A 26164-nucleotide genomic window follows, 5' to 3' on the forward strand; every position below is an offset into this window, starting at 1 on the left:
AACCGAACCCCTTACTTGTGATTTAACTGCCTGTGAGAGCCATCGTGCTCGAGTTAGGTGTATACTCATATAGGTTGCTTCACCTAGTTTGCATTAGGCTCACCTTTATATTCCGCAAAGCCTAATATTGCAAAGAAAGAATTAAAACTTGTAGAAACCTATTCACCCCCCTCTAGGTTTACCATCTCTATACTTTCAATTGGTATCAGAGCCTGGACTCTTATTAAGGGCTTCACCGCCTTAAGAGTGAGATGGAAAAACTATTTGAGGGTCTAGATGAAGACTCTAACCTTTCGGTTAGAGAAATGAAATCTAGATTCTTGGCATATGATGCCGAGAAGAAGAAAAAGGAGGATGACTTACAAAGCCAAATGGCACAGATGACTGCCATGCTTAAGAACTTGACTAGTGGGAATCCTAGTGGGGCTTCGGCTCTCAAGAGAGTTTCCATCAAGTCAACCATGACTATCCCAAAACACTTCACCCATGCCTCATATAAACCATAGTGGGACCGTTCCCCATTTTGATGGAACTCACTTTTCTTTTTGGAAATCTGCTATGGAATCTCATATTCGCAGCTGCAGTGTGGAGCTATGGGAGATCATTGTTCATGGACATCGGGAGCCACAAGATCCTATTCGGTTGACATCAACCGAGTTCTACAACCGTCAACTCAATGCCTCCGCACGTGACAAGATTAGAAGTGACATCAACCGCAAGCTGCTTAATCAAGTTGATGACATTGTCTCCGCTAAAGAGTTGTGGGATCGAATCATAGTACTCCAAGAGGGAACCGATTTGATCCAATCAGCTCTTTATGAGACCGCGAAGCAAGAGGCCCACCAGTTCATGATTCGAGATGGAGAATCCGTGGCCGATGCCTATGCTAGGCTTGGTGCCCTTAGAGTAAGGGTCAAGGGACTTGGTGCTGAGAAGTACAACGACGGTTTCGAGATGAATGAAGCATTCATAAAGTCCAAGGTCATTGGCATGATTGCCGTCAATCAAGAAGACACCAACCTTGCACTCAACTTGCAAATCATGATTAAGAGTGCCGACCTCAACTCCGATGATCTAGTTTCTTATGTGGCCGCCAATGAAAACATGGCCAAAGCAGGGAAGAGGCTCAAGGCAATGAACCGTGTTGATGAAGCCTCACACACCCATGAAGCGTCACACAACTTTGCTCTCAAAGCTAGAGCCGACCATGGAAGCAAAGAAGACTATGAAATTGAAGAAGATGAAGAGATGACTTCAACTAGCGACATGGCTACCGACTTTGCTTTCTTTGCCAAGAAGTACAAGGCAAAGTTCCCAATGCTTCTCAATGACAAGAAGAAGAAGAGAACTTGCTACAATTGTGATGAAGATAGCCACTTTGCAAATGAGTGCCCTTATGAGAAAAGGGTAGACAAGCCAAAGTTCATCAAAGGGGTCAAGCCAAGATTGAAGCCAAACCCAATCAACGAACGATACAAGAAGAACAAGGGAAGAGTTTTTGTTGGGGCCGAGTACTTGTCCGATGAAGAAGAGGAAGATGAGGAGAAGGAGGCCGGAGTGGCCGGTTTGGCTTTCTCTAAGCCCGGGTCACTCTTCACATATGACTACTCCAAGGATTACTCCACGGAGAATGATGTTGGCTCTTCCTTCATGGCAAGGATGACTCAAGATGAAGACTCCGATGACTCTCCCTCCTCTACAATCGTTGGTTCTTGTCTTATGGCAAGGGAAACCAAGGTAATGGAACCTCCACCTTCTCTATCTAGTGTTCTTGATGATGAAAATGAAAATCAAGAAGAATTAATTGTGCTTAAGGAACTCTATGATGTTAGATGCACCCTTCGTGGTGAAGCTCTTGTCAAGTTTGATTTCTTGATGGACTCCCTCAAGGAAAAAGATGAGTCCATTGAGGAATTAGAATATCATTTGAATGAGAAGGAACGGAGATTCAATCTCTTAAGACAAGATCTAAAAACCGAAAGGTGCATATCTCAAGGCCTTAAGCAACAAATTGAAACTTATGAACTTGATAAAGTTAAGGACCTAGAAACTATTGATAGGGCTCAATCTTTGACTCAAGTGCTCCATGCCTCAAAGGAGGAACTTGAAGTTGCTCATGCTTCTCTCACTAGGGATCTTGACCATCTTGAAAGAGCTAACAAGCTTGTTAAGGATGAGCTCAGGAAACTTGGAGAGAACCATGACCTACTCCAAGAAACCTACACAAAGGCACTTGAATCAATGAAGGATCCCATTGTTGTTGAAAAGCATGCTAGTTCCCCTACCTCTTTTACTAGTGAGCATGCTAAGCTTGTTGAGGAACATGTTCGTTTACAAGAGGAACTCTCTTTGCATGTTGAGACCAATGCATATCTAGAATCCTTGGTGACTAAATATGGTCTCGACTATCACCCTAATGAATCCTCTTGTGAGCAAGCATCTATTCTTGAGGAAAATGTTAGGATAACAAAGGAACTTGCAAAGTTCACCACCGCCAAGAACAAGATGGGATTGGATGACCTCTTGAGTAAGCAAAGGTCAAACAATCAAAAGTTTGGACTTGGATATGTTCCCAAGTCTCACAAGAAGAATATCTACAACAAGGAGAAACCCGCTCAAGATAAGAACAAGAAGGTCACTAATAATGGCAAAGCCACTAGTGGTGATCGCACGGGGCCAAACAATCACTATGCATTATTTGTTGATTATTATGGTGATGTCTATGCTAACTATGTTGGCCCTCCTAATGGCTATGCTTATAGAGGGTACTCAATTTGGGTACCAAAAGATATTGTTGCCATTGCAAGGGAACCCATTAATCGATGGGTTCCTAAATCCTCTACTTGATTTTGTAGGGGTATTCCTCCGGTGGTCCAAAATGGGTGTTTGATAGTGGATGCACCAATCATATGACCGGAGGAAGAGGTGTGCTTGATCAATTCATTGAAGACATCAACAAGAAGTCAAGCATCACCTTTGGTGACAACTCAAAGGGAAAGGTACTTGGATACGGCAAGGTGGCAATCTCTAAAGACTTGTGCCTTGAGACGGTCATGCTTGTTGAATCCCTTGGCTATAACTTGCTTTCTATATATCATCTTGCCGATGCCGGTTACAATTCATATTTTACTAAGTATTGTGTGATGGTCTTTAGGAGTGACAATCTCAAATTGGTCCTCGTTGGATATGTGGAGAACAACCTTTACGTGGTTGACCTCTCGAAAGAGAGCTCCTCTCACTCCACATGTCTAATGGCGACCAAGCATGACGAAGGTTGGTTGTGGCATCGCCGCCTTGGTCATGTCAACATGAGGAATCTCAAACAACTCCTAAAGGGTGAACACATTGTGGGACTAACCGGCATTTCTTTTGAGAAAGATCGTGTTTGCAGTGCATGTGTAGCCGGAAAGCAACTCAAGAAGAGACATCCTATCAAGAGTATCGTCACCACATCTAGGCCTTTGGAGCTCCTTCATTTGGATCTCTTTGGGCCATCACATTATGATACTCTTGGTGGGAGCAAGTATGGACTCGTCATTGTTGATGATTACTCAAGATACTCTTGGGTCTTTCTCCTTAAGTCTAAGGACGAGACCCATAGGGAATTCATTGTCTTCGCCAAGAAAGCTCAACGTATGTATGAATCCGAGATCAAGGCGATAAGGACCGACAATGGCACCGAGTTCAAGAACTACACCATGCAAGAGTTTGTCGATGATGAGGGCATCAAGCATGAGTTTTCGGCGCCATACACTCCTCAACAAAATGGTGTTGTTGAAAGGAAGAACCGGACTATCATTGAGATGGCAAGAACCATGTTGAGTGAATTCAACTCACCCCACAACTTTTGGGGAGAAGCCATCTCTACGGCCGTCCACTACTCCAACCGGCTCTTCCTTCGTCCCCTCCACAACAAAACTCCATACGAGCTTCTTACCGGTAACAAGCCTAATGTCATGTACATTCGTGTCTTTGGATGCAAATGCCTTGTTAAGAACAACAAAGGAAAGCTCGGTAAATTTGAAACTAGAACCATAGAGGGCATTTTTGTTGGTTATGCGGAGAACTCTCACGCCTATAGGTACTACAACCGGTCCACCAGGACTATTGAAGTATCTTGTGACGTGGAGTTCTTGGAGGATAATGGCTCCCAAGTGGAGCAATTTGTTCCATGTGTTGCAGGTAATGATGATGATCCATCTAGTGCCATCAAGCATATGGGCATTGGACACATTCGGCCCATGGAAATTCATAGTGATGATCAAGATGATGGAATAGAAGTATCAAGCACGGCTCAAGTAGAGCCTAGCTCAACTCAAGCCGAACCGTCAAGTGCAACTCAAGAACCATCCTCCACTCAAGATGAGTCACATTCCGAAGAACAAGAAAAAAATCCTCATTCCATGGAGCAAGACCATGATGATGATCAAGAAACATCCTCAACTCATGATCAAGCTCAAGTGGTCCCTCATGATCAAGCACTAGCAAGAGATGAATTCATTGATCATGAAGGAACCATTCGGAAGATCAAGGCCGCTACAAGGGCAAGTGACATGAAAGTAGATCATGTCCTTGGTAGCATCTCAAGGGGAGTGGTAACTCGTAGACACCATGCATTACTTATCACTTATTGTCAACACCATGCTTTTGTGTCTAGTTTTGAACCACTCAAGGTACATGAAGCCTTGGTTGATCCGGATTGGGTAATTGCCATGCAAGAAGAATTGGAGTGTTTCACTCGTAATGAAGTGTGGTCTCTAGTTGAGAGACCCAAAGATCATCGCATCAATGTTATTGGGACCAAATGGGTATTCAAGAAAAAGCAAGATGAGAATGACATTGTCATACGAAACAAAGCAAGGTTAGTGGCGCAAGGGTTTGCCCAAATAGAAGGTATGGATTTTGAGGATACCTTTGCGCCGGTAGTCCGTCTTGAAGCTATTCGTCTTTTGCTTGCATTTGCATCTTTCCACAATTTCAAACTATATCAAATGGATGTGAAAAGTGCATTTTTGAATGGTCCTCTAAAAGAAACCGCATATGTGGCTCAACCCCGGGTTTCAAGACCCATGCCGACCCAACCACGTGTATTTACTCCATAAGGCACTCTACGGTCTCAAGCAAGCTCCACGTGCTTGGTACGAGTTCCTTAGGGATTTCTTACTACATGATGGTTTTTGCATGGGTACAGTCGATTCCACCCTTTTCACCAAACGGGTTAAAGGGGGTGGCCTATTTATATGTCAAATATATGTTGATGATATTATCTTTGGTGGAACTAACCCCAATCATAACAAAGCTTTTGAGCTATTGATGACTAGGAAATTTGAGATGTCCATGATGGGAGAGTTGAAGTTCTTCCTAGGCTTCCAAGTGAGGCAACTTGCAAAAGGCACCTTCATCTCTCAAGAAAAGTATGTGAAGGACATGCTCAAGAAATTCAACATGACCAATGCAAGCCCAATGAAGACACCCATGCCCGTAAAGGGGCAACTTGGTTCATGTGACGGTGAGAAGGATGTGGACATAAAGGTATACCGCTCCATGATAGGATCCTTGCTCTACCTTTGTGCCTCTAGGCCGGATATCATGCTACGTGTAGGGATGTGTGCTCGTTTTCAATCCGCTCCCAAGGAGAGCCATTTAATGGCGGTCAAACGGATTCTAAGATACCTTGTTCTCACTCCTACTCTCGGGCTATGGTATCCAAAGGGGTCAACCTTTGAACTCATTGGCTATTCGGATTCCGATTGGGCCGGTGATAAGGTTGACCGGAAGTCTACCTCCGGGGCTTGCCAATTTATTGGCCGGTCATTGGTGAGTTGGTCATCCAAGAAACAAAACTCCACCGCTTTATCCACCGCCGAAGCCGAATACATATCTGCGGCATCTTGTTGCACTCAATTGTTATGGATGAAGCAAACCTTGAAAGACTATGGTGTGTCTCTTGGTACGGTGCCTCTTCTTTGTGACAATGAAAGTGCAATTAAGATCGCCAATAACCCGGTTCAACATTGTCGCACCAAACATATTGACATTCGCCATCACTTCCTACGTGATCATGTTGCCAATAAGGATATTGATCTCACTCATGTGGGAACAACCTACCAATTGGCGGATATTTTCACTAAGCCTTTGGATGAAGCCCGCTTTGTTAACTTGAGAGGAGAACTTGGTATTCTTGATCCTAAAAACTTGGATTGATTAACTTCTTGCACTATATTCTTGCATTTATCTTGCTATCTAGCTTAGAGGCATAGCACATATGGGGATAGCCATTCTACCATGTCTTGGTAAGATGCATACCTATGTGTGCAACATAAATAGACCCAATGTCATTATATGGACCCAAGCATGTCTCTTCGAGGTCTCATGACATTTGCGCTTTCACATAGGGGAGTAATCCCCCGCCCCTCATTGAGCCTTCATTACAACTTGATTTGACTATATAAGGCCAAATGATCTTATTGCAAAAATCATTTCAAAATGACTTATGATTCTTGATATATATCTCGACTCATACCCATTGTTGCTATTTACATCTTGTTTGGATTTTCTCTCCAACGGGTATGCCTAGAGAATCTTGTGTTTCCAACCCCATGTCTATGCTCATCTCATCATCATCAATCTATCTATATGTACATGTCATCATCTGAGCATTCACACACATTTACACAAAGCATAGGGGCAAAACGAGGCGAAAAAGAGATAAAACTGGGTGGCCGGTCTCTGGCCCGGTTGGACCGGCCTCTGCGCCGGATCAGCCGGCGCCAGGTCCGGTTCGACCGGGTTCCCGACCGGGCGCGCGGCCTGTTATGTTGGGAAGAGGATACCCCTTGGGGTCTTCTTCCTCATTCTTCCCCAACTCCCACACCTCCATTGCCGCCGCCCCCATCACCTCCACCAAGCTCTAGGGCCTTCCCACCACAAGAACCCCCCCCCAAACTTCACCAAACCATAGATCGGGCCCCTTGGAACATCTCCACCAAAGGATTTGGTCCCTCTCAAGCTATTTTGGGAAATCTTGGAGTTCTTGGGTTTCAAGCCCTACCTCGTGTTCTTCTTGCTCTCTTGATCAAGGAGGACCATGTCTTCGGGTAATGTGATCTATCTTTCTCCCTATTCTCTAGTTCCCCTCACACATTGCCAATTTTTGACAATTTTTGGGAAATTTTAGGGTTAGGGTTAGGGTTTGTAAGTTCTCATGCCTTTAGCGTGTCTCACAACACAATGCACTTACTCCACTCTATTGCTATAGTCTATATTCAAGTTTATGAGTTTTTGCATGAATTTGTGGTAGAAAATCTGGGCAAAACTTCACAAATCGACAGATCCGGTCACCAGCCCGGTCGACCGGCCGCTCAACCGGCCTGCCCGGCGTGCGGGCCGGTCAACCGGTCGCCAACCGGCTCGTCCGGTCTGCTGCCCGGTTGGACCGGCCTGTGCGCCGGGTTGCCCAGTTTTCGCACAATCTCATCAATACACTTGGATATATGCTATGCTTTTTTGGCTTCTCTCTTACTGATGACATGTACACTTACCCCATCTGCTATCCCTGCTCTATTTTTCTCATTCACAGGTAGTTGGAGTGGTGAGGCACGTGGCAATGTTTCCAAGAGAGGAAGGACTGATCCTCCCCGCCGTTCTAGTAGTCGCGTACCCACTCAAGCTCATCAGGGTACTGACATTGGCAGCTCAGCTGGGGGTAGAAGCAAGTCTGTTGGTGGCAAGAAAAAGGATAAGCATGCCGCCCAACAGGATGATGAAATAGTGCCAAATGTCAATGCTGGGAGTGCAAACCGTGTTGAGTGGCAGGAAATGAGGACGGTGAATCCGTATCGCTTTGAGCAACGGACTTACACTCGTGGGGACAAGTTCTTCTGGACCAAGACACAAGCAGCCCTATGGGATGGTTACTATGATGCTCATGAGTTTATGAAGAATGGTGATATTGTCTTGCCCAAGGCCATCAATCCTGAAGAGCTTGCCTTGGATGAAGCCACATAGTACCGCTTTGTGGTTGAAACCTTGAAGGGTATGGGCTTGTATGACCTTGTGTGCCTGAAGCCTGATGATCATCAAGAGGATCCTACCTTCTGTCCTCTCCTAGTCCGTCAGTTCCACTGCACCGTTTTCTTCCATGATGATGAGGACCGCACCATCACCTGGATGACTGGCAAGGAAAAGTACTCATGCACCTACTCTCAGTTCCGTGCAGCCCTGGGTTGTGGTGGTGATAGTGCTCCAGGGTACAAGATCCATTCACACGGTCCAAGCTCACTAAGGGTGACATTTCTTTTTGCTATCCTGCGAACCCTACACCTGGACCTCCCACTATCTCTGGGATGTATTACTCATACCTTGTCCTTGCTAAGATGTTCCGTGAAAGCCTCATCAGCAAGTCTGGCGACACAAGTGAAGTCAGGAACTATCACCTCAATCTGATGTATTATTGCCATCCTGACAGGGTAAGGAAGATTGATGGCTGTGATCTTATCCACTGTGAGCTGAAGCGTGCGATTATGGACCGCATGACTCCCAACTATGCTCAGTATGTTCAGCGGCTCATCAACTACATTGTTCCCGCTCCTCTCAACGTTTTTGGTGAAAAAGTCATCATGGACCCATTCAGGATACCCATTCAGGAGGACACTCGTCCGGACGTTCCCTCCATGATGCCCTCCACTGAGCGCCGTTCCAAGGAACGCCATGATCATGATGCTAGATCCAGCTACTCTCGGCGCTCCAAGCATGGTGCTGCTCGCTTCTTCTCCAGCATGTGGCAAATGTGCAAGAACACCAATGATGTTGCACATCAGATCCTTACTATGACCCAGGAGACACGGAGGCGCCAGAATGAGTTCATGGCTTCACGGAACCACCCTGTTCCTCCTTCCGGACCTGAGTTGGAGCCTGTGGTAGCACCTCAATGGGAGATGCCTCTCCTTACTGATGAGATGATCTAGAACTTCGACTTCTCCGTATATGCTCATGGTGCCATCCCTCCTAGGTCTGCTCGTGCTCCTACCCCTGCTGATGATGATGGTGATGAGGATGAGAGTGATGCGGCTGCACGCGGCGATGGCGAGAGCTCCTGGTCCACCGGGCATGAGTTCTACTCGATGGGTGCGATAGCATCTCTCCTCTTTTCTTCGCCTTTTGGTGTTCCGATGCCAAGGGGGAGAAGAGAGTAGAGTCTAGGACCACGGGGTTCTTTGATTGCCACAAGCCATGGGAGTTGCTTTATTTGGATTTTATATGGCTTGTGCTTATTTGCTTTAAGTTTTCAAGAACCATTTGCTACTTCCAATAATTCGTGTATGGATGTGTATGGACGACTATTATATGTGCTACTCTATGTTAGGATGATTATGTATGCTATCCTTATATATCTTGATATGCACATCTCCATACCATGCTTGTTTCCTAAAGATATTGGGGGAGCTTCTCATGTTTCACAAATGGTGCACTTTGCATTCAAACGCAAATTCTCGAAGTGCACACATTATGGGGGAGTTGTCGTAATATCTTATATGGAATCAAGGTTTAGAGCTTATCATAATATCTATTTGTGACTCTAGCTCGGTTTGTCATCGTATACCAAAAGGGGGAGATTGTAAGGGTATTTTACCCTTATCCATTATTTTGGTAACAATGACACCGTGCTAGAGTATTTGGCCTAATATGTTTGTAAGGATAATCTCAGGTATTAGGCAATGAGGCATAAATGGTGTATCAAAGGAACAAGAAGGCTAAAGGAGACCCCTCACTTCAACAACAATCAAAAAGGGGTCTACAGCAAAAATCCGGTGTGCAGGCCGGTCCAACCGGGCCAGCAACCGGCCTGTCCGGCGCACAGCTCAGTCAACCGATCGCCAACCGGGGCAGTCCGGCGCACGACCCGGTCGACCGGCCGCCAACCGGGCTCTACACCAGAACACAGCAAATCCGGTTGCCGACCGATCAACCGGCCTACAGACTGGCGAGTCCGACGCACGGCCCGGTCGACCGGTCGCCAACTGGGCGCCAACCGGCCGCCAACCGGAGGAACTCCAGGACCAGCAAAGGGCGTCCGGTCACTGATCCGATCTGACCGGCCTCACCACCGGGTTGTCCGGTCTGTGGCCCGGTCAACCGGGTTTCTCGAGGAAAAAGCTGAGGTGGCAAGTGACCAACGGCCATATTTCGAAGAACACTATAAATAGGCCTTCTCCTACCTCTGAACAGTTAGGCACTACACTACAAGCTGTTCTTGAGCTCTCTCTCTCTCTCTTACTCCATTGCTAGAAACACCAAAAGCCTCAGATCTACCTCCTCCTCCACCCAAACTTAAATCCCTCCGGGGAATCGTTAGAGGAGGACCCAATCTACCGTTCTACCAAGCTAAATCTCATTCCCCTTGTATTCATCAAGAAGCTTGCTTCCTAGGGTTCCTTGGAAACCCTAGGTGGGCAAGAGGAGTTCGGAAGCATCCGGGCTGTGGATTTGCTCCGGGCAAGATTGTGAAGGTTTGGAGGCTGCCTCAAAGTCTACCACAAGTCAGTGAGCTATTCCTTCGTAGGATAGGCTCCGGAGAATAGGGTGAGCCTTCGTGGCGTGGGGAATCCTTCGTGGGACCTCCACCCCTCCAAACGTGACGTACCTTGTTGCAAAGCAAGGGAACACGGGAATACATCCTCGTCTCCGCGTGCTATCGGTTATCTCTAACCGAACCCCTTACTTGTGATTTAACTGCCTGTGAGAGCCATCGTGCTCGAGTCAGGTGTATACTCATATAGGTTGCTTCACCTAGTTTGCATTAGGCTCACCTTTATATTCCGCAAAGCCTAATATTGCAAAGAAAGAATTAAAACTTGTAGAAACCTATTCACCCCCCTCTAGGTTTACCATCTCTATATTTTCACCATTTATCTTATGTAGGGGAATGGCAGTGATGATGTGCTCCATTCCTCTTTTCGAAAAAATCTACAAATTCATTACATGATCTAATTTATTTTAATAATAAAAATACCTTATTTTTTCCTCTTGGTCATTTCTCTTCTCACCCTGCTCTGCATTTGCTTGTTGGGCTGGCCCACGTGCTTGCCTACGTCCTATGAATGAGGCCACACACGCACCCGTGTATGTTTTAGGCCATGCTAGCCTACACGAGCCAACAACTTAGCAACTTGTTGTCTGTGGATTCTATACACTAACAACGTGGATCGTTACCATGCGTCGCACACCCTGTTGGGTCATGGGCATGGCCCATAAATCGTTGATTTTCTTTTCTGCCTAGTTGTTTTTTTGTTTTCTATCGGTTCTCTGATTTTTCTTTTCCTGATTTTTAGTGTTCACCTAGTTTTTAGATAAATTGCAGATTTTTTTTGATAATGTGCAACTTTAAAAATTGTTCAAATTTGAAGAAGTTTACATTTTAAAAATGTTTCAGATTTGGAATTTTTTAATTAAAATTTTAATATTTAAAAATATTTGGATTTTAAAATATTTGTGTTTAAAACCAAACGAAAAACTGAAAACGAACAAAAAAATATAAAAGCGCAGGAAACAGAAAAAAAAACGGACCGTAAACTTACCTGGAATATGGGCCGGGCCAAAAGCAAGCCGGTGGCTGTGCGGCGCGGCGTGGGCTCCGCATTGGGTGGCATATAGGAGGCCCACTGTCGTCCCGGCTCAGTTCCACCTCCACGCCGAGCTAAACGCCTACAGCCACATCGCATCGACTCTCCGTTCACCGTTGTCGCCGCGGCGCCGCCGACGACAAGGCCAGAGCCGACCCTACAGCGCCGCAACCTTGCCACCGCTCCCACGTAACGCCCCTGCGCGCAACCGCGGAACTAGCTCACAACCGAGTGGGAGGTATAGGGAGGTGAGCTATGGAGAAGTCGCCGAGGGCTTCACCGGAGACCGCCGCGGCGGCCGCGGAGGTGGCGGAGCGGTTCCGGTCGCTGGTCTCCGCCGAGGACGTCGGATCCATCAAGCAGGCGCAGCACCTCATGTAAATCTCGGTCTCCGGCACCTTCACGCGTAATTTAGTTACAGTTCGATTTGGTCTGTTACATGATAATACTGTCCCTAGTTTTGCCACCGAATTCGGGAAGTTCCAGTTTATTTACAGTTGCATGCCTCAATGAACTATGGTGGGTGCTTGCAATTTTGGTTGTAAGGTTACAACCTTAGGGACAATTACTGACTGCTCCCATCAGTAGTCTCCAGTGCAGATTGGTGAATAGGTGTATGAAAACCTGATGGCTTGGTATTGCCTGACTGACTGGAGATTTGGCCAGATAGTGGCTAGAAACTTCTAGGTGGCACTCACAGTACATCTTTACACCGTGATGCTTAAGCCTTGTTAGGTAGTGATCTAGTGACACATAACGAATTCGCTCGGCTTTTATCATTAAGCCTGTTAGTTTTTGGATCTTAAATTTTAGACGTGTAGAAGGTAAACATGTGTCCAAACATAATTATGCACTTTGGTGATCTTTTCGTGCTTTCATAGGTCTTGGATCTTTTGAACTGTTAAATGGATCTCAGAAAGAACTCTGGAAAGTTATCGAGTTTGTTGGTAATCTTCATTTCCTTACAGTGGCGGAGGCAGCGGGTGGAAGGATCCATGGCTCCCTTCATGCCCTCATAATGGCATGCATACTATGCTGTTAATCCTTACAGTCGCAAAGAAAATCATTATCACATACTTTTGCCCCTCTTACTAATAGTTGATTCATTTGGCTCCCTCTTACTCTAATTCTTGACTCCTTCACTGTTTCTGCAACCATGTTTTTTCAGAAATAAGGTCACCCTACCAGCCCTTACTGGACATTTGTTAGGAGTGACTGATGAGTGGACAGCGCTTATAAAGTTCAGCAAATTCTGCTGGTGATATTGTGTTAAATCTATAGGTGGCCGTTATTCTATAACTAGCAAGTTCTATACTATTGTATATATGAGCATACCATAATCTCTTCCATGATGCTAAGATCATAATATTGGCGCACCTTTCACACCTGCACATTTTGATCGTTCCACTCTTTACAGCCTTCTGCTTTTCATCCTGTCTCTCCTAAATTGCGTATTTGTTAGTGGTGACTGGTGAGTAGAAAAGAGCTTACTGAGTTAAGCTAAATGCGTGCATGTTTAGTGATGGGCTGTCAAATATATGGCTGGTTATAAGTTTTGTATAGAAATGTAAGTACTATACTTCCACTCTATATGAGTAAGCCATTATCTCTGTGATCATACTAAGGATAATAAACAATATTGCTGGTGTCCCTTTTGACTCATGCAAATGACTGTTCCTCTGTTTATGTCCTAGCTGTTCATTTGCCTTCCTCTTTCACCCTAAACATCCATATGCAACCACTTACCTGTCCAGTTGCCCCTGAACCAGTTCATAAGTTTAACCTGATAGACATGCACATAGGCAGGACTTGCTAGTTAAGTTTCAGTGCATATTCTATTCTGCAATTAAGCATGCAGCTTATCTGATTTATCCTATAATATGTATGTTTGTTATTGGTCTGATTTCCATGATAGAGTTTTATGATCAGCTGGCTTCTTCTTAATGGAATAGGTGGGTATTGGACATCGACACGGTCATAACTGTGGCCACTAAGTATATTGGTTGTAATAACATCTTATATTATGGGACAGAGAGAATATTATACTCCCTCAATCCTAAATAATTGACTCAACTTTTTCTAGATAAGGATGTATGTATCTAGAAAAAATTGAGTCACTTATTTTCGGATGGTGAGAGTATTATTTCTTGAGAAATTGACCGCTAGATATATCACTTTATCTAATCTGAAAGTTTCAAAGGATATCGGTCGTTTGAGTTTGCACTCACGTTAATGTTGAGAGGAGGAACCAGTACCAACCTTTAGTCAAGTACCAGTACCAAGGTAGTTTCACTATTGCCCAGCATGTGATCAAGCTAAAAGGACGAGGTACCAAAACCTAAGTGAGGTACGGAGACCGGCAATTTGGGTCTGAGACCAGCAGCAACAAAAAATGGCTTAACCGATCAGTATTTACAAGTATGACTGATCCTGTAAATGATAGTGCGTGCATTTGCAAAATTAGCTTAACCGTAATTTTGTCCATAGATCTTTTGATATCTTTTCTGTAAATGAACATGTACCGATCAGTATTTTTCCCCCTCTTCCATGGCCCATGATTTAGTTTGGCTGTTCGACCTGACCCTGTCACGTGCTAAACTTGTAACAGTCTGAAGACCGGTGGGCGTTACAACGTTGGGGTTAATGCTCCGAGAACGGAAGGTAGGCCAGCCATGTTCCAGAGATGAGAGGAAGAGAAGGTTGGAGACTGGGATTAGATATTTGTCGACTGATTATTATCGTTACTTGGCTAACAAACCTATATTCTTCCTAAGTAGTGAAACAATTGTCTAACTAAATTGGTATACTTCCGATCCTTATCCTTATTTCTAATGATCATAGAAGCTTCATCAGATCTCTTGACAACCCTGGTTAAGTGAAGTGACTGCCCTACGGATCTATCTGAGCTTCGAAATTTTAGTCAGTAGTCAATACTACTATGCAACAAATGCTGGTAATCTTGGTCATGGTTAGTTGCAGGTTGTTTTGCGAAGTCAGCATGTTTTTCTCCTTTCTGCAAATTTGCACCATTGTATAGTAACATCTCTTACTAATGGCACTTCTTTTTCCCTTTCTTGGTGAGAATGCTTCTTATTCTCCTAGTTGAGCAATTTAGCTAAGGAAACATTTGGGTTGTCATGCATTGTGTTGTTAGAAACATGATAAATTTTGGATGCTTAAATGACATGTATCTACTGTGTGGCAATAGAAGTTGTTGGAGTTGTTGACTTCCTTTTATTATTTCCTAGTAATGATCATCCATATTGTTACTTTGCAGACTGGGGCGATTGCAAGATAGTAATGCAGTTCTCACGCATTTTAACGAGTACTCTGAACAATGCTTTGCGGAGGTCTCCAGTGACTTTGCTAGTAAAACTCGCCTTCTCAAGTCGATGAAGGATGATCTTGACCATATTTTCCTGAAACTGAGGTACCTTCTTGCGTTCTTACTGTCCTTCAGAACTCTCAGCTGATAATTTAGTCTCCTTTCTATTATTTTCTAGTGCTGTTTTGTGTATCTGTCATATGATTCTCGAATCCATTAGTGTTCATTCGAACTGTACTTATACAATAGTTTTCCCGCACAGCTTAGTTTTTTCTTACTCTTTTGTTGTAGAAGCATGAAATCAAGGTTAGCAGCAACTTATCCAGATGCTTTCCCTGATGGTGCGATGGCAAAGACGATGGATCGAAGACCAGATCTTGAAAATCCTCTGGAATAATTGGTTTATCACCTAAACGTAGCATATCAGCGACAAGATCTGCTGCAGCTAATATCCATTTCCTTTTTCTTTTAAGGAGTGAAGCAAGAAAGTTCTATCTGCACCTTGTGTTGCAGAAAACTACAGCTTCCAGAAACTTCTGCGTACACCTTGTGCGTAAATGGGCTTTTGTAGATCTGTTATTTTCTCATCCTTTTGTGCATGTAATTGATGTATTGGTGGCTGTATGGATTAACGTTACTCCCTCCGATCCATAATAATTGTCGTTTTTTAGTTTCAGTTTGAACTAAAACCACGACACTTACTAGGGATCAGGGATCAGAGCGAGTACTGTGTTTGTAACTTGTAAGATATAGTATCATAACAATATTGAAAGAAAATTGTGTCATAGTGATTGACTGCTGGGCATTTCACACGAGTCCCAGCTCCCAAGGGGGACTAGCGCAGATGACAAGGGTTGAGCAGATGGAAGGATTGTGATGGTGGTATATATCAGTTGGGGACACGGAAGGATCTATACCGTCTCTTTCAGAACGATGATCCAACGCTGAGGTGTACCGTGAAAATCGCGTTGGCTGCAAAATGTTAACATGGACAAATTCGTTTGTAATACGTTCTGGCTGCCTTGAGCTCTATAATTTCACGGTGTGTCTGTTTCAGAGTTTATTTTATGAGTTTTGTGTGCAACTAAGCACAACAAGGGTTCAAAATTCATCACCCAAGTGGTAGCATTACTACTCTAAGCTGAACATAAATAAAAACATTGACCAGCAAGAGAGCGAAAAGAAAACAGACATTGCACATCACCTGAGTGCAAATGCACAAGGTTTGATAGAATCATCGTGGCACCAATACTATGTACAATAAAGATTGTTTGTGCAATGCACAAGGTTTGATAGAATCATCGTGGCACCAATATGTGCGACATTTGAATCATGGGCCATTGCATCTCACCCAAGTCACAACTGGGAGCCTCATATGAGCATCCACAAGCTAAGAGATGTTGTGCAAGATCAAGAAGCATGCAATACTAATGTCTTTTCACATGGCCCTAGGTATGCAAGATCATCCTTAGCTGACATTGTGTTATTGAATTTAATCATCGGCCATTGCAAGAAAAAAAGAAACATAATGAACATATTTAGAGTCTCATACCTACAATGGACACAAATATCTTTGACATGGAGTTACAGAACCTAGTAGGATGCACACCATTTGTGTTTGTACGACTCTTTGATCATATTGACCATGATTTAATCATCGTTCAAATGACACAATACATATGAACAAGCAAAATGGTCCTCATAGTAACCTAGCAAAACACATGTCACTGAGATAATCCACCACATAAAAGGTACAAAGCACAACCACCCTGGTTGTACACAACATATGCTACATTGAAATTATCCCAATAGTATGAACATGCTGCCTAATTGTAATAATAATCAGCCAACGAACACAACACATATGTGTAAACCAATGTAGGCCTCATAAAAAAATTAGCGTACAAGAATCACAGAGATCATAAGCGGACCCAGAAAAGTTTTGAAGCCTGGGCAAATAGACTTAGTGTGCTAATTTTGTATCAAATACATGTAAAATATGGACGAAAATAAGCCTGTTGGCCAGCCGGAAGCCTGGGCGGCCGCCCGGGCTGGAGGTATGCTAGGTCCGCCCCTGACAGAGATAATCCATCACTTAGTAGGTATAGAGTATTGCCACTATGGTAGTACTCAACACTTGCTAAGTGCTGATCATCTCAGTTGTACTAACATAGTGTTATCCTATAAGCAATGGATGAACAAGCAGGCAGTAGTTATCGAAAAATGGGCATCAAAGAAACTTTGCCTCCTACGAAAGGTAAATCCAGTTCATTGATAATCGTCAGTTGACCTGCAATTAATCTACCATGCATGCGAGCAAGAACTACTAGATCGAAGTACCACATTACCGGATTCCCGAATTCCTGAAAAACATTACCTCAGTCCAAAATCTTGAGGCAGCAGAAGAAATTTGCAAACCTAACCCTACCCTATTGGTTATCTTGACATATCTAGTCTGAATGTCATCGGAATCACTAACACTATGTGTGTTCGTTTAGATCCACGCAAAGGGAGCATCAGAGAAGATAGCAGTTGTGTTTACCGCAATTGGAGATGAATGGTTTTGGTCGAGGTGTAGGTCGCGGTCTAGGCTTAAAAAGAACGACCAATTGGGCAGTATCTCTCGGGCAGGCCGATCACTACTTTAATACTCATGCTGGCCACAATGCGGATGGAGGCCGGGCATGGCAACCAACTGGCTCATTTTAGTTTCCTCGTGGCTAGACTAGAGGGCTCGCGACCTACCAAACCCGCCCTATATTGCCGGTCTTTTTACGTCAAACCAAAGGGGGCCTTGTCGGAACTTGCAGCTATTGACGCACGCTAGCTGTCTCGTTTGCCTTTAATTACAAAAATTAATTGAATTACCGTGACTTACCAAACACGTCTTATATTGCCGGTATTTTTACGTCGAACAAAAGGGGGGCATTGTCGGAACTTGCAGACCCTATTAACCCACGCCAACCTGTTTCATTTTGCCTTCAATTACATAACTAATTGAATTATTATTCAATTCTTGTCTTTTCTCGTTCTCCAAATTTTCTTCTCTGGAATGGTAAGAACTTACTGCTCTCTCTGAATCTCTGATTAGCTGTAATCTGCTTACTCAGGAACACAACCCGCAGTTCTACCCTTCCCACCTTCCACAGTCACCGACATGTAGGTCCAGCTTGACAGCAAACCCAGGAATCCGCCTCATAGCGGGCCTGGGCCTGCCCCCAACCGCGTACCAGCCCAGTTACACGAACCCACTCGACATTAAAACCCCTTCGTTTTTGACATCTCCAGACCCTTCTCGCTCCTGCCACTTTTTATTCTCCCCCTTCTCCTCACCACACCCAGCGCCCAGCCCCCACTGCCCACCCCAACCCTCCCGCCATTTCCCCCGTGCTCCGCCCCAAAACCCCGCCCAACCCGAAACCCTAACCCTAGCGGGCGACGCGGCGATGCCGAAGGCCGGCGGCGCCGGGGGCGGCGGCGAGGAGGAGGAGTTCCGCGCCGAGGTGGAGGAGCGGCTCATCAACGAGGAGTACAAGATCTGGAAGAAGAACACGCCCTTCCTCTACGACCTCGTCATCACCCACGCGCTCGAGTGGCCCTCGCTCACCGTCCAGTGGCTCCCCGACCGCGCCGAGCCCGCAGGCAAGGACCACTCCGTGCAGAAGATGATCCTCGGCACCCACACCTCCGACAACGAGCCCAACTACCTCATGCTCGCGCAGGTCCAGCTCCCGCTCGACGACGCCGAGGCCGACGCGCGCCACTACGAGGACGACCACGCAGACGTCGGGGGGTTCGGGGCCGCGTCAGGAAAGGTTTGTTAACGCTACTATGAGTAAATCGCATCTGCTGTTTTGCTATATGCTGTGATGTGCTGTGGTGGGCTCGTGGAATTTAGTTCCGGATAGATCCCCTTGTTCATGTTAGACTAGGGTTTCATGCTATTGCTTGGCGTAGTGGTAATTTTGGGATTTTGCTAGGGTATTTATGTTGACCTGTTCCTGTGGCTAGGTGGGGGCTTTGAATTGGAGACACTTGCTGCGTAGTATCATGACAGGGGGGTTCGTTATTCTGAATTATGGACTCAGATAATATCCTGCATAAGTGCAGCTGTTGGGGGCATTTCAGTGTACCTCTCTGGAGTTTTCAGGTTTTCAAAGGGTTTGGTGTGTTTGCGTGTTGATTTATTTAACTGTCTGGCTTATCGATTAGCTGTGAGCATTTCTGGCCTGTTTAAGAGGTATTTTCCAGTTCGTGCGAGAGTGACGTGTTTATTAGATTTTACTGTGTGAGGGATCTACTTGATGGACAAGGCAGCTCTACTTGGTTACTGAATTTGCCTCTATTTTCTAATTGTATGCTTCTAGCCTTCTAGGAATGCCATGTCGCAGCTCTGCAGGGATGTTGATGGCTTGTTCCTAGGCACTGATTTTGATGGGAATTGTTGGACTGAAGTTTGATTTAGAACCTATGTAGCTGTATTACCAGGTAATCAACAAAACAAAACCATAACTCAACCCAGTGTATCAAACACAAATGAAAACTCCCATTTGCTCACATGTCTTACTATAGTAAGATATATGAGAGAGGAAGAGACCTTGTGGGACTATGCACTAATCTAGCTATTCTTGACATCATTAAATTCAGCTTCATCTTCTTCAAGGGCTACTTTTGTTTGGTCGGTTATAAGGTAATTTTCATAGCTTCTAGAGGCACATTTTCTGCACGGATTCATCTTTGGCTTTCGAGTCCTTCTCTCTTAGAACTCCACCCCATAAAATTCATCTTCTATTCCTACCTGCATCTTCAGCTGCTTCCTGTTGTCCTTCTTGGAAGCTTACTTAGTGATTGAGGTTTCTATAGTTTGGTTCTAGGGGGCTCGGTTGGGTATATTGAAGAGATCAAAGTTCTATCGGTTGGAGACTTGGGGCTGTAGCTGTCGTGATACTTCTTTTGGTAAGAGTTGATTGCTGCCACTCTCCAAATGTTATAAAGTTCTTTGGGGATATTTCTGGTGCATATGTTGAATCAGATTTTCCTTGGAATGACTACTACCTTCCACTTCAGTATAGCATTTCTGAAATTCTATCGCTGCTGCCTGCTGAAGCTAAACAGAAGAAACATCTTCCTTCTTAACTGGGCCCAACTGTCCTTATCTTGGTATGTTTAGCCAAATGCAGCAATTCTTGAATGAAGTCAGAAATCCACTCAAATTTTCTTAGCCCAGATGCGATGCCCAACCAACCAATAAAACCTTGTTCTCTTTCATAACCCTGACCAACCCTCCTAGATCCAAACCCTAGAATCCAATCCCCTAAGTCAGCTGTCAAGAAGGACGAGATGAAGAAGCTGGAGATGTCCACATGAGTGGTGGAGGAGCAACATGAGTGGTTTAAGGAGCTTAAAATTTGATAAATGCATGTTTCTTTGTGATTGAGATACTTTTTGGTTATGCATCAGTTACTTTAACTCCTTTTTTGTTTTGCTTACTGGTATCAGAATAGCACCATTCTGTGTTATAGATGGAAGTTGGAATAGGAATTCTTTTGTTTAATTTGAGTGTCCTTTGTGTCTGTACCAATATTTGGATGTGCCTTCACTTTATTTATTTAGCCAGCACTCAGCAACCAGGGGCTATTACTGTTTGCTCCTGTGCCATATGTATGAAAGTAAGAAGTATGAGGATATAAAAATTATTAGGTACTCCCTTTGTCCCTTAATATAAGATGTTATTGCACCGAATATGCTTATATATTAGATGTAACAACATCTTATATCATTGGAAGGAGGGAGTAGTATAGAACGGTTTTATAAGCTGGACCAGGAGATGCTGACCTTTGAAAATGTTAGTTTCATGGCTTATCCACTTATGCTATCGTTAGGAAAAATAGATTGCCTGGGGCATAATTTCTTGTATATTCCTGGAACAATAGTTTTGGTGAAGAGATCTCCAGTGTATGTAGATAACATGTACCCATGCTCTTTATTTTGATTTTAAGGTGCCGAATATCATGTGTGACATACCTTTTCTATCTTTTGTAGGTGCAAATAGTTCAACAGATAAATCATGATGGAGAAGTGAACCGAGCTCGATATATGCCCCAAAATTCATTTATAATTGCTACCAAGACAGTCAGTGCAGAAGTGTATGTCTTTGATTATAGCAAGCACCCATCAAAGCCTCCGCTAGATGGTGCATGCAATCCTGACTTACGTCTGAAGGGACACAACTCTGAAGGATATGGCTTGTCTTGGAGTGTCTTTAAAGAGGGCCATTTGCTGAGTGGATCTGATGATGCCCAAATTTGCTTATGGGACATCCAATCAAATGGTCAAAAGAAAACTCTTGATGCATTTCAGATCTTTAAGGTATGGCTCATTATACTCTTTCAGTTTGAGCATCTTAGTTTTATAGAGCTTGTTTGCAACATTGGTTAAAAAAGCATTCTACATGCCGTTTCATTCTTATACTTCTCCGTCTGGAAATAAGTCACTTGGATTTGTCTAGATTCCCATGTATCTAGACACTAAAACGTGTCTCGATACATACGAATCTAGACAAATTTGAGTCACTTATTTCCGGATGGAAGGAGTAGCATGTTTCTCTATCTGGCATGTATGTTTGTAGAAATAATACATGGAATATATTTTTGGTGTTAATCATATCTGGCATGTATGCATGCTTGGAGCCCCTGTTTAATTTACACAACAATTCCAATACTGTTTAATTTGCATCATCCACTATCAAAACTATTCAGCATTTAAATTGAGGGTGCAAATTATACCTTTTAATATATTGTTAGCTACTGGTTCAGACTTCAATATTATAAAAGATTGCATTCACCTAGATAGCAGATTGGAAAGCTATGTTCTCATTTTCTTTACATCGAAGAGAATGATAACTGAAACATGGTAGCTTTGTTATGTAATCTGACAATGCCAATTCCATTTGTTTGGTTCTCTTGCTGCTAGTGCCACATTAGACCAGTTAGTTAATCATCATAAGTCATCTCAATAATATTTTTTAATGCCTCAGTATGTTAAATATGTGAGCTCGGGAAATTACTGGTCTTGTATTTGTGCTGATTTTGGTGCAAAGTTTTATCCTGATAAGAAGCTGTGGTCAAGTCTTGCCTGAATTTTTGTTTTGTATTATGCATTGGCATCCAAATTCATTACTGCACATTCAAATGGAAATATGTTGGTTAAAATAGCAAACGGATAGAACTCCACTTAATATGAAAGTAGGGTGTGAATTTTTCTTTTTGGCCAAACTGCTAATGAAAACAAATCTCTTTTCCATCATGTGTTTTTTCAGGCATTGATATGTTCCCCTGTTTGGGCATTTGACTAATATTTTGTCTCATGATATATTAGAAAAATAGTAATCGACACCATGAAAGTGCATTTATATGATAACTCAACTTATATCTTTCATCTGATCATCGCAAATATATCTCTTAATTGCTTAATGCAATAACTTTTTCTTTTTCTGTGGTTAGTATCATGATGGCGTCGTTGAAGATGTTGCTTGGCATTTGAGGCATGAATACTTATTTGGCTCAGTCGGCGACGATCATCATCTGCTAATTTGGGATTTACGTAGTCCTTCACCTACCAAGCCTGTACAGTCTGTGGTGGCACACCAGGGTGAGGTAGGTATCCCTGGGAACGCCAAATCTCTGTTGTTCAATAACATTTATATTATGTGACAATAATAGAAAACTTTCATGGTTACATATTTCTTCATACTTTGTTTATATGTTCTTACCGCCTAAAGTCAATCGAGTTAATTATGGTTCGGTGACACATGCCAGAGTATCGTATATTTGTCTGCCGTAAATGTTCTCATTGTGAATGTTATGCTGACCGGAGAAGTGCAATTTATTTATCTGGAATTACACATCCTGTGCCAGACTCCACACCATCTGTATCCACATCCTCCACATCCATCTATTATATTACTATAAGGCTCTGAAGCCGCTGCTGTATCCAGAAGAAAAAAATGTTGATGTTGAAGATGATATATGTTATAGATTTTATGAATAGTAGTTGCATCACTCCAGTGCTTACCAGTCTTGCATGATTTTTATTTTTAGGTTCCTTCACTAGTCATACCTTGTTTTCAGTCCCCCTCCTGTATTGTCTGTCTGAAGCTCATTGCTTCTTTGCTCTTGCTTTTTCAATAAGAATGAATTTTAACATCTTTCACTGTTGCTTCCTTGTGTCACATATTAATGGCCAGTTACTTGAATGTTCATATACAAAAAAATTGATGTTTCCATTTATCTGCTATAAGGCACAATGTGTGGCCAGCGCTATTAGATGTATACACTTGCAATTGCTTATGCATGATATAAGACCACAAGCATATGGTTCTTGACATAAAGGTATATTGTAGATTCTTGTTATCTGATAGATTTTTCTTTGTTTTTATAGGTGAACTGCCTGGCTTTCAATCCTTTCAATGAATGGGTTGTTGCAACTGGTTCAACTGACAAGACTGTAAAATTATTTGATCTTCGGAAGATTGACACTTCGCTGCACACCTTTGACTGTCATAAGTATGTCTTCAGTTTTTTACTGTCACTTTTCAGCTCGAAGCTGCTTCCTGTTTAGCTTAAAGAAAATAAGCGTGCTTCTTGTACTATATACAGTATTATTCATGTTAGTCAATTTATCAGATGTGTGTTATTATTGATCTTGAGTTCTTATATTTTCGTGTAATCAGAGAGGAAGTATTTCAAGTTGGATGGAGCCCAAAGAATGAAACTATACTTGCATCTTGTTGTCTGGGCAGAAGGCTGATGGTTTGGGATCTAAGCAGGTAAACAACATTACAGCTTCGAAGTCTTTCGGTATTTTCTTTTTCTGTTTCCTACTTTCCTCTTGATGTGAATACTGACATATGGCTTTTCTATTCACAGAATTGATCAGGAGCAAACACCAGAAGATGCGGAGGATGGCCCTCCTGAGCTCTTGTTCATTCATGGAGGCCATACAAGCAAAATCTCCGACTTCTCCTGGAACCCGTGTGAGGACTGGGTGCTTGCTAGCGTTGCTGAAGACAACATCCTTCAGATATGGCAAATGGCGGAGAACATCTACCATGACGAGGATGACCTTCCGAGCGATGAGCCGGCAAAGGCTTCTTTAAACCCTTGATGTTAGAACACCAAAAAGGGACACGATAATACCTAGCCTTCTCGATTTTTAGGATCCTCTGTGATTGAAACCTGTTGTCCTGGTTGGCCTTGCAGCGACACCCTGTTTGTCAGTTGTACTCAGTACCTCCAGCATTAGTACATACCAGTTAGACTAATTACCTCTCGTCTTTGTTGGATGCATATTTACCTTTCGATCTTATCGCCCGCTCCTCTTGGGATTATACCGTTTTAGCTGTCACAGTAGTTTACTTGGGAAGAGATTCTTATATCCAAAATTGATGAGGATAATCTGACTGACGCTGTCCACGTCAATCATAAGTTCCTACAAGATTTTCCACGAGGGTGCCTGGTCGTCGCAGCTAGTTTTTCTGTAGGACAAAGTGTGCCTTTGTTGATTAATTTAGGTTTGCAGCAGCCATCTCACGTCCATTTCACGTTGATGTTTGTTTAGGGATTGCTACTCCGAAACTATCTGAATCGTCAGGGCAGGATGCATAGATTCAGGCCCATTTGATTCATGGGATTTTCATCGGACTTGTGTATGATTGAGATCCATGAAAAATTTCTTGCTATATATGTTCGATTCATGAGATCAACGTAATCTTAACAAAAATCTTTTACAGTAAATTTTAAATAAAATAGCATTAGATTAGACCTCATGTTCAATTCTTTCACTGCAATAAAAAAGAATTCACCCCATCATATATGTTTCATATTGCTACAATTTTCCTACCTGAGCACATCGAAAGAGCATATATGTCTACTCTACGTTCTTAAATAAGTGGATGTGTGGGTTTTCTGAGATAGATTATCAAGTAGAGATAAAATTCTACTGGAAAGATGTAAACCAACATCTTTCTCCTTTTATATTCTTCACCTTCAATGAGCTAAGTGCATGTAGAAAATGAACAATTAGGTTTGAGTTTCGTGCGATGAGAGAGAAATAATTTTCGTTAGAGTGCATTGGAAGATAGAAATACACTCCTTTATAGACAAAGTTTGAGGCTAAACGTCGACTTGGAGGGAGTATGCTTTTCCTCCTCTAAAGAGGCTTTCCCCCCGTTATATTAATATAGCAGCCACATGATACAACCAACAGAGTCTCAAAACGAAAGAAAATGCTGGGGCAGCAGCAAACACACGCCCAAAACAAGAGAAAGAAAAAACAAAATGGAGACGGAGGAAAGAAGCTCGAAATCGTTGCGTCCTCCGGAGAAGTACCACCATGCTCCTAGCACCGGATCGTGAAGTACCAAGCAACACCTTCAAGAAGGAAAGCGCCAACGCTGCTGCTCGGACCAAGTGGTCCTAGGGTTTCCTCCGTGACCAGGTCGGTGGCGAGGAGCCCCCGAAATAATACCATTATGTGACCAAAAAAATTCCATAAAAAATATAATAGATGTTGCATATTGCGCGCGTAGAAAATTCCGCTGATCTACTGATAGTCTGGAACAATAGTCCAAGAATACCCATAAATAATAAAAACTATAAATAGGACTTCAGACCACATTTTGATGACTGAAAGAGCCGAAGCCCCCCATGCTCCACATGCTCTGTGGCGATGCTAAATGCGTCACTAGAACGGAGAGATAGGAAGTATTTTATCCCATCTTCAGAAAATCGTCACCACTACATCTTTCTAAGCAAGACACAAACCCTAATCACACTCGATAAAGCAAAAGAACAAACCCCTCCGTGACAGTAAGGCCACAGGTGTCGATCAGGAACGAAGAGCCTCTAAAGTTGACTCAAGACCAGTACTCAAGGGCTCAGCGCACAATGTGGAGTATGAATACTGATGCAGTGCATCAGCACATGCACTCGTCCACACGTGCACGTTTAGTTTACCTTTTGAGGTCCCAAGCGTTATCTTCAGGGAGCAGTGTTGACGTTAATTGCAACCATTTTTCTGTGTCGACCCATTTTTCTCTCTGTCGACACACCCGTGCAATGCACAGTGTGTACTCGTTGACGTCGACGAGTAGCGTGTGTCATGTGTGTTTCCGTCTAACCACCTCCCATTCGTATTGATAGTTCTGGTTGATACAAGC

At 43.4% G+C, this 26164-nt stretch overlaps 2 protein-coding genes across 2 annotated transcripts; both read left to right on the top strand.

Annotated features, from left to right (window-relative positions):
- Positions 1–11790: 11790 nt before the first annotated feature.
- Positions 11791–15615, top strand: LOC124699893 (kxDL motif-containing protein 1-like). The gene is made up of 3 exons (XM_047232121.1): positions 11791–11998; positions 14899–15051; positions 15238–15615. Exons 1-3 carry the CDS (start codon positions 11877–11879, stop codon positions 15341–15343), a joined length of 381 nt encoding a protein of 126 aa, XP_047088077.1. The 5' UTR covers positions 11791–11876; the 3' UTR covers positions 15344–15615.
- Positions 15616–18386: 2771 nt separating this feature from the next.
- On the top strand, positions 18387–24268 carry LOC124703742 (histone-binding protein MSI1 homolog). Its single transcript, XM_047235970.1, has 6 exons — positions 18387–18761; positions 20989–21315; positions 22449–22601; positions 23386–23510; positions 23678–23773; positions 23874–24268. Exons 1-6 carry the CDS (start codon positions 18393–18395, stop codon positions 24109–24111), a joined length of 1308 nt encoding a protein of 435 aa, XP_047091926.1. The 5' UTR covers positions 18387–18392; the 3' UTR covers positions 24112–24268.
- The last annotated feature ends 1896 nt before the right edge of the window (positions 24269–26164 follow it).

This window comes from Lolium rigidum, chromosome 3 (assembly GCF_022539505.1).
Source record: "Lolium rigidum isolate FL_2022 chromosome 3, APGP_CSIRO_Lrig_0.1, whole genome shotgun sequence".
In the NCBI taxonomy this organism is placed as follows: Eukaryota; Viridiplantae; Streptophyta; class Magnoliopsida; order Poales; family Poaceae; genus Lolium; species Lolium rigidum.

Coding starts and splice junctions, on each gene's coding strand:
- LOC124699893 (XM_047232121.1), top strand. CDS start 11,877: ATGGAGAAGTCGCCGAGGGCTTCACCGGAGACCGCCGCGGCGGCCGCG. Junction 11,999..14,898: donor AAGCAGGCGCAGCACCTCAT/GTAAATCTCGGT, acceptor GTTACTTTGCAG/ACTGGGGCGATTGCAAGATA. Junction 15,052..15,237: donor CATATTTTCCTGAAACTGAG/GTACCTTCTTGC, acceptor CTTTTGTTGTAG/AAGCATGAAATCAAGGTTAG.
- LOC124703742 (XM_047235970.1), top strand. CDS start 18,393: ATGCCGAAGGCCGGCGGCGCCGGGGGCGGCGGCGAGGAGGAGGAGTTC. Junction 21,316..22,448: donor ATGCATTTCAGATCTTTAAG/GTATGGCTCATT, acceptor TTCTGTGGTTAG/TATCATGATGGCGTCGTTGA. Junction 23,511..23,677: donor CACACCTTTGACTGTCATAA/GTATGTCTTCAG, acceptor TCGTGTAATCAG/AGAGGAAGTATTTCAAGTTG.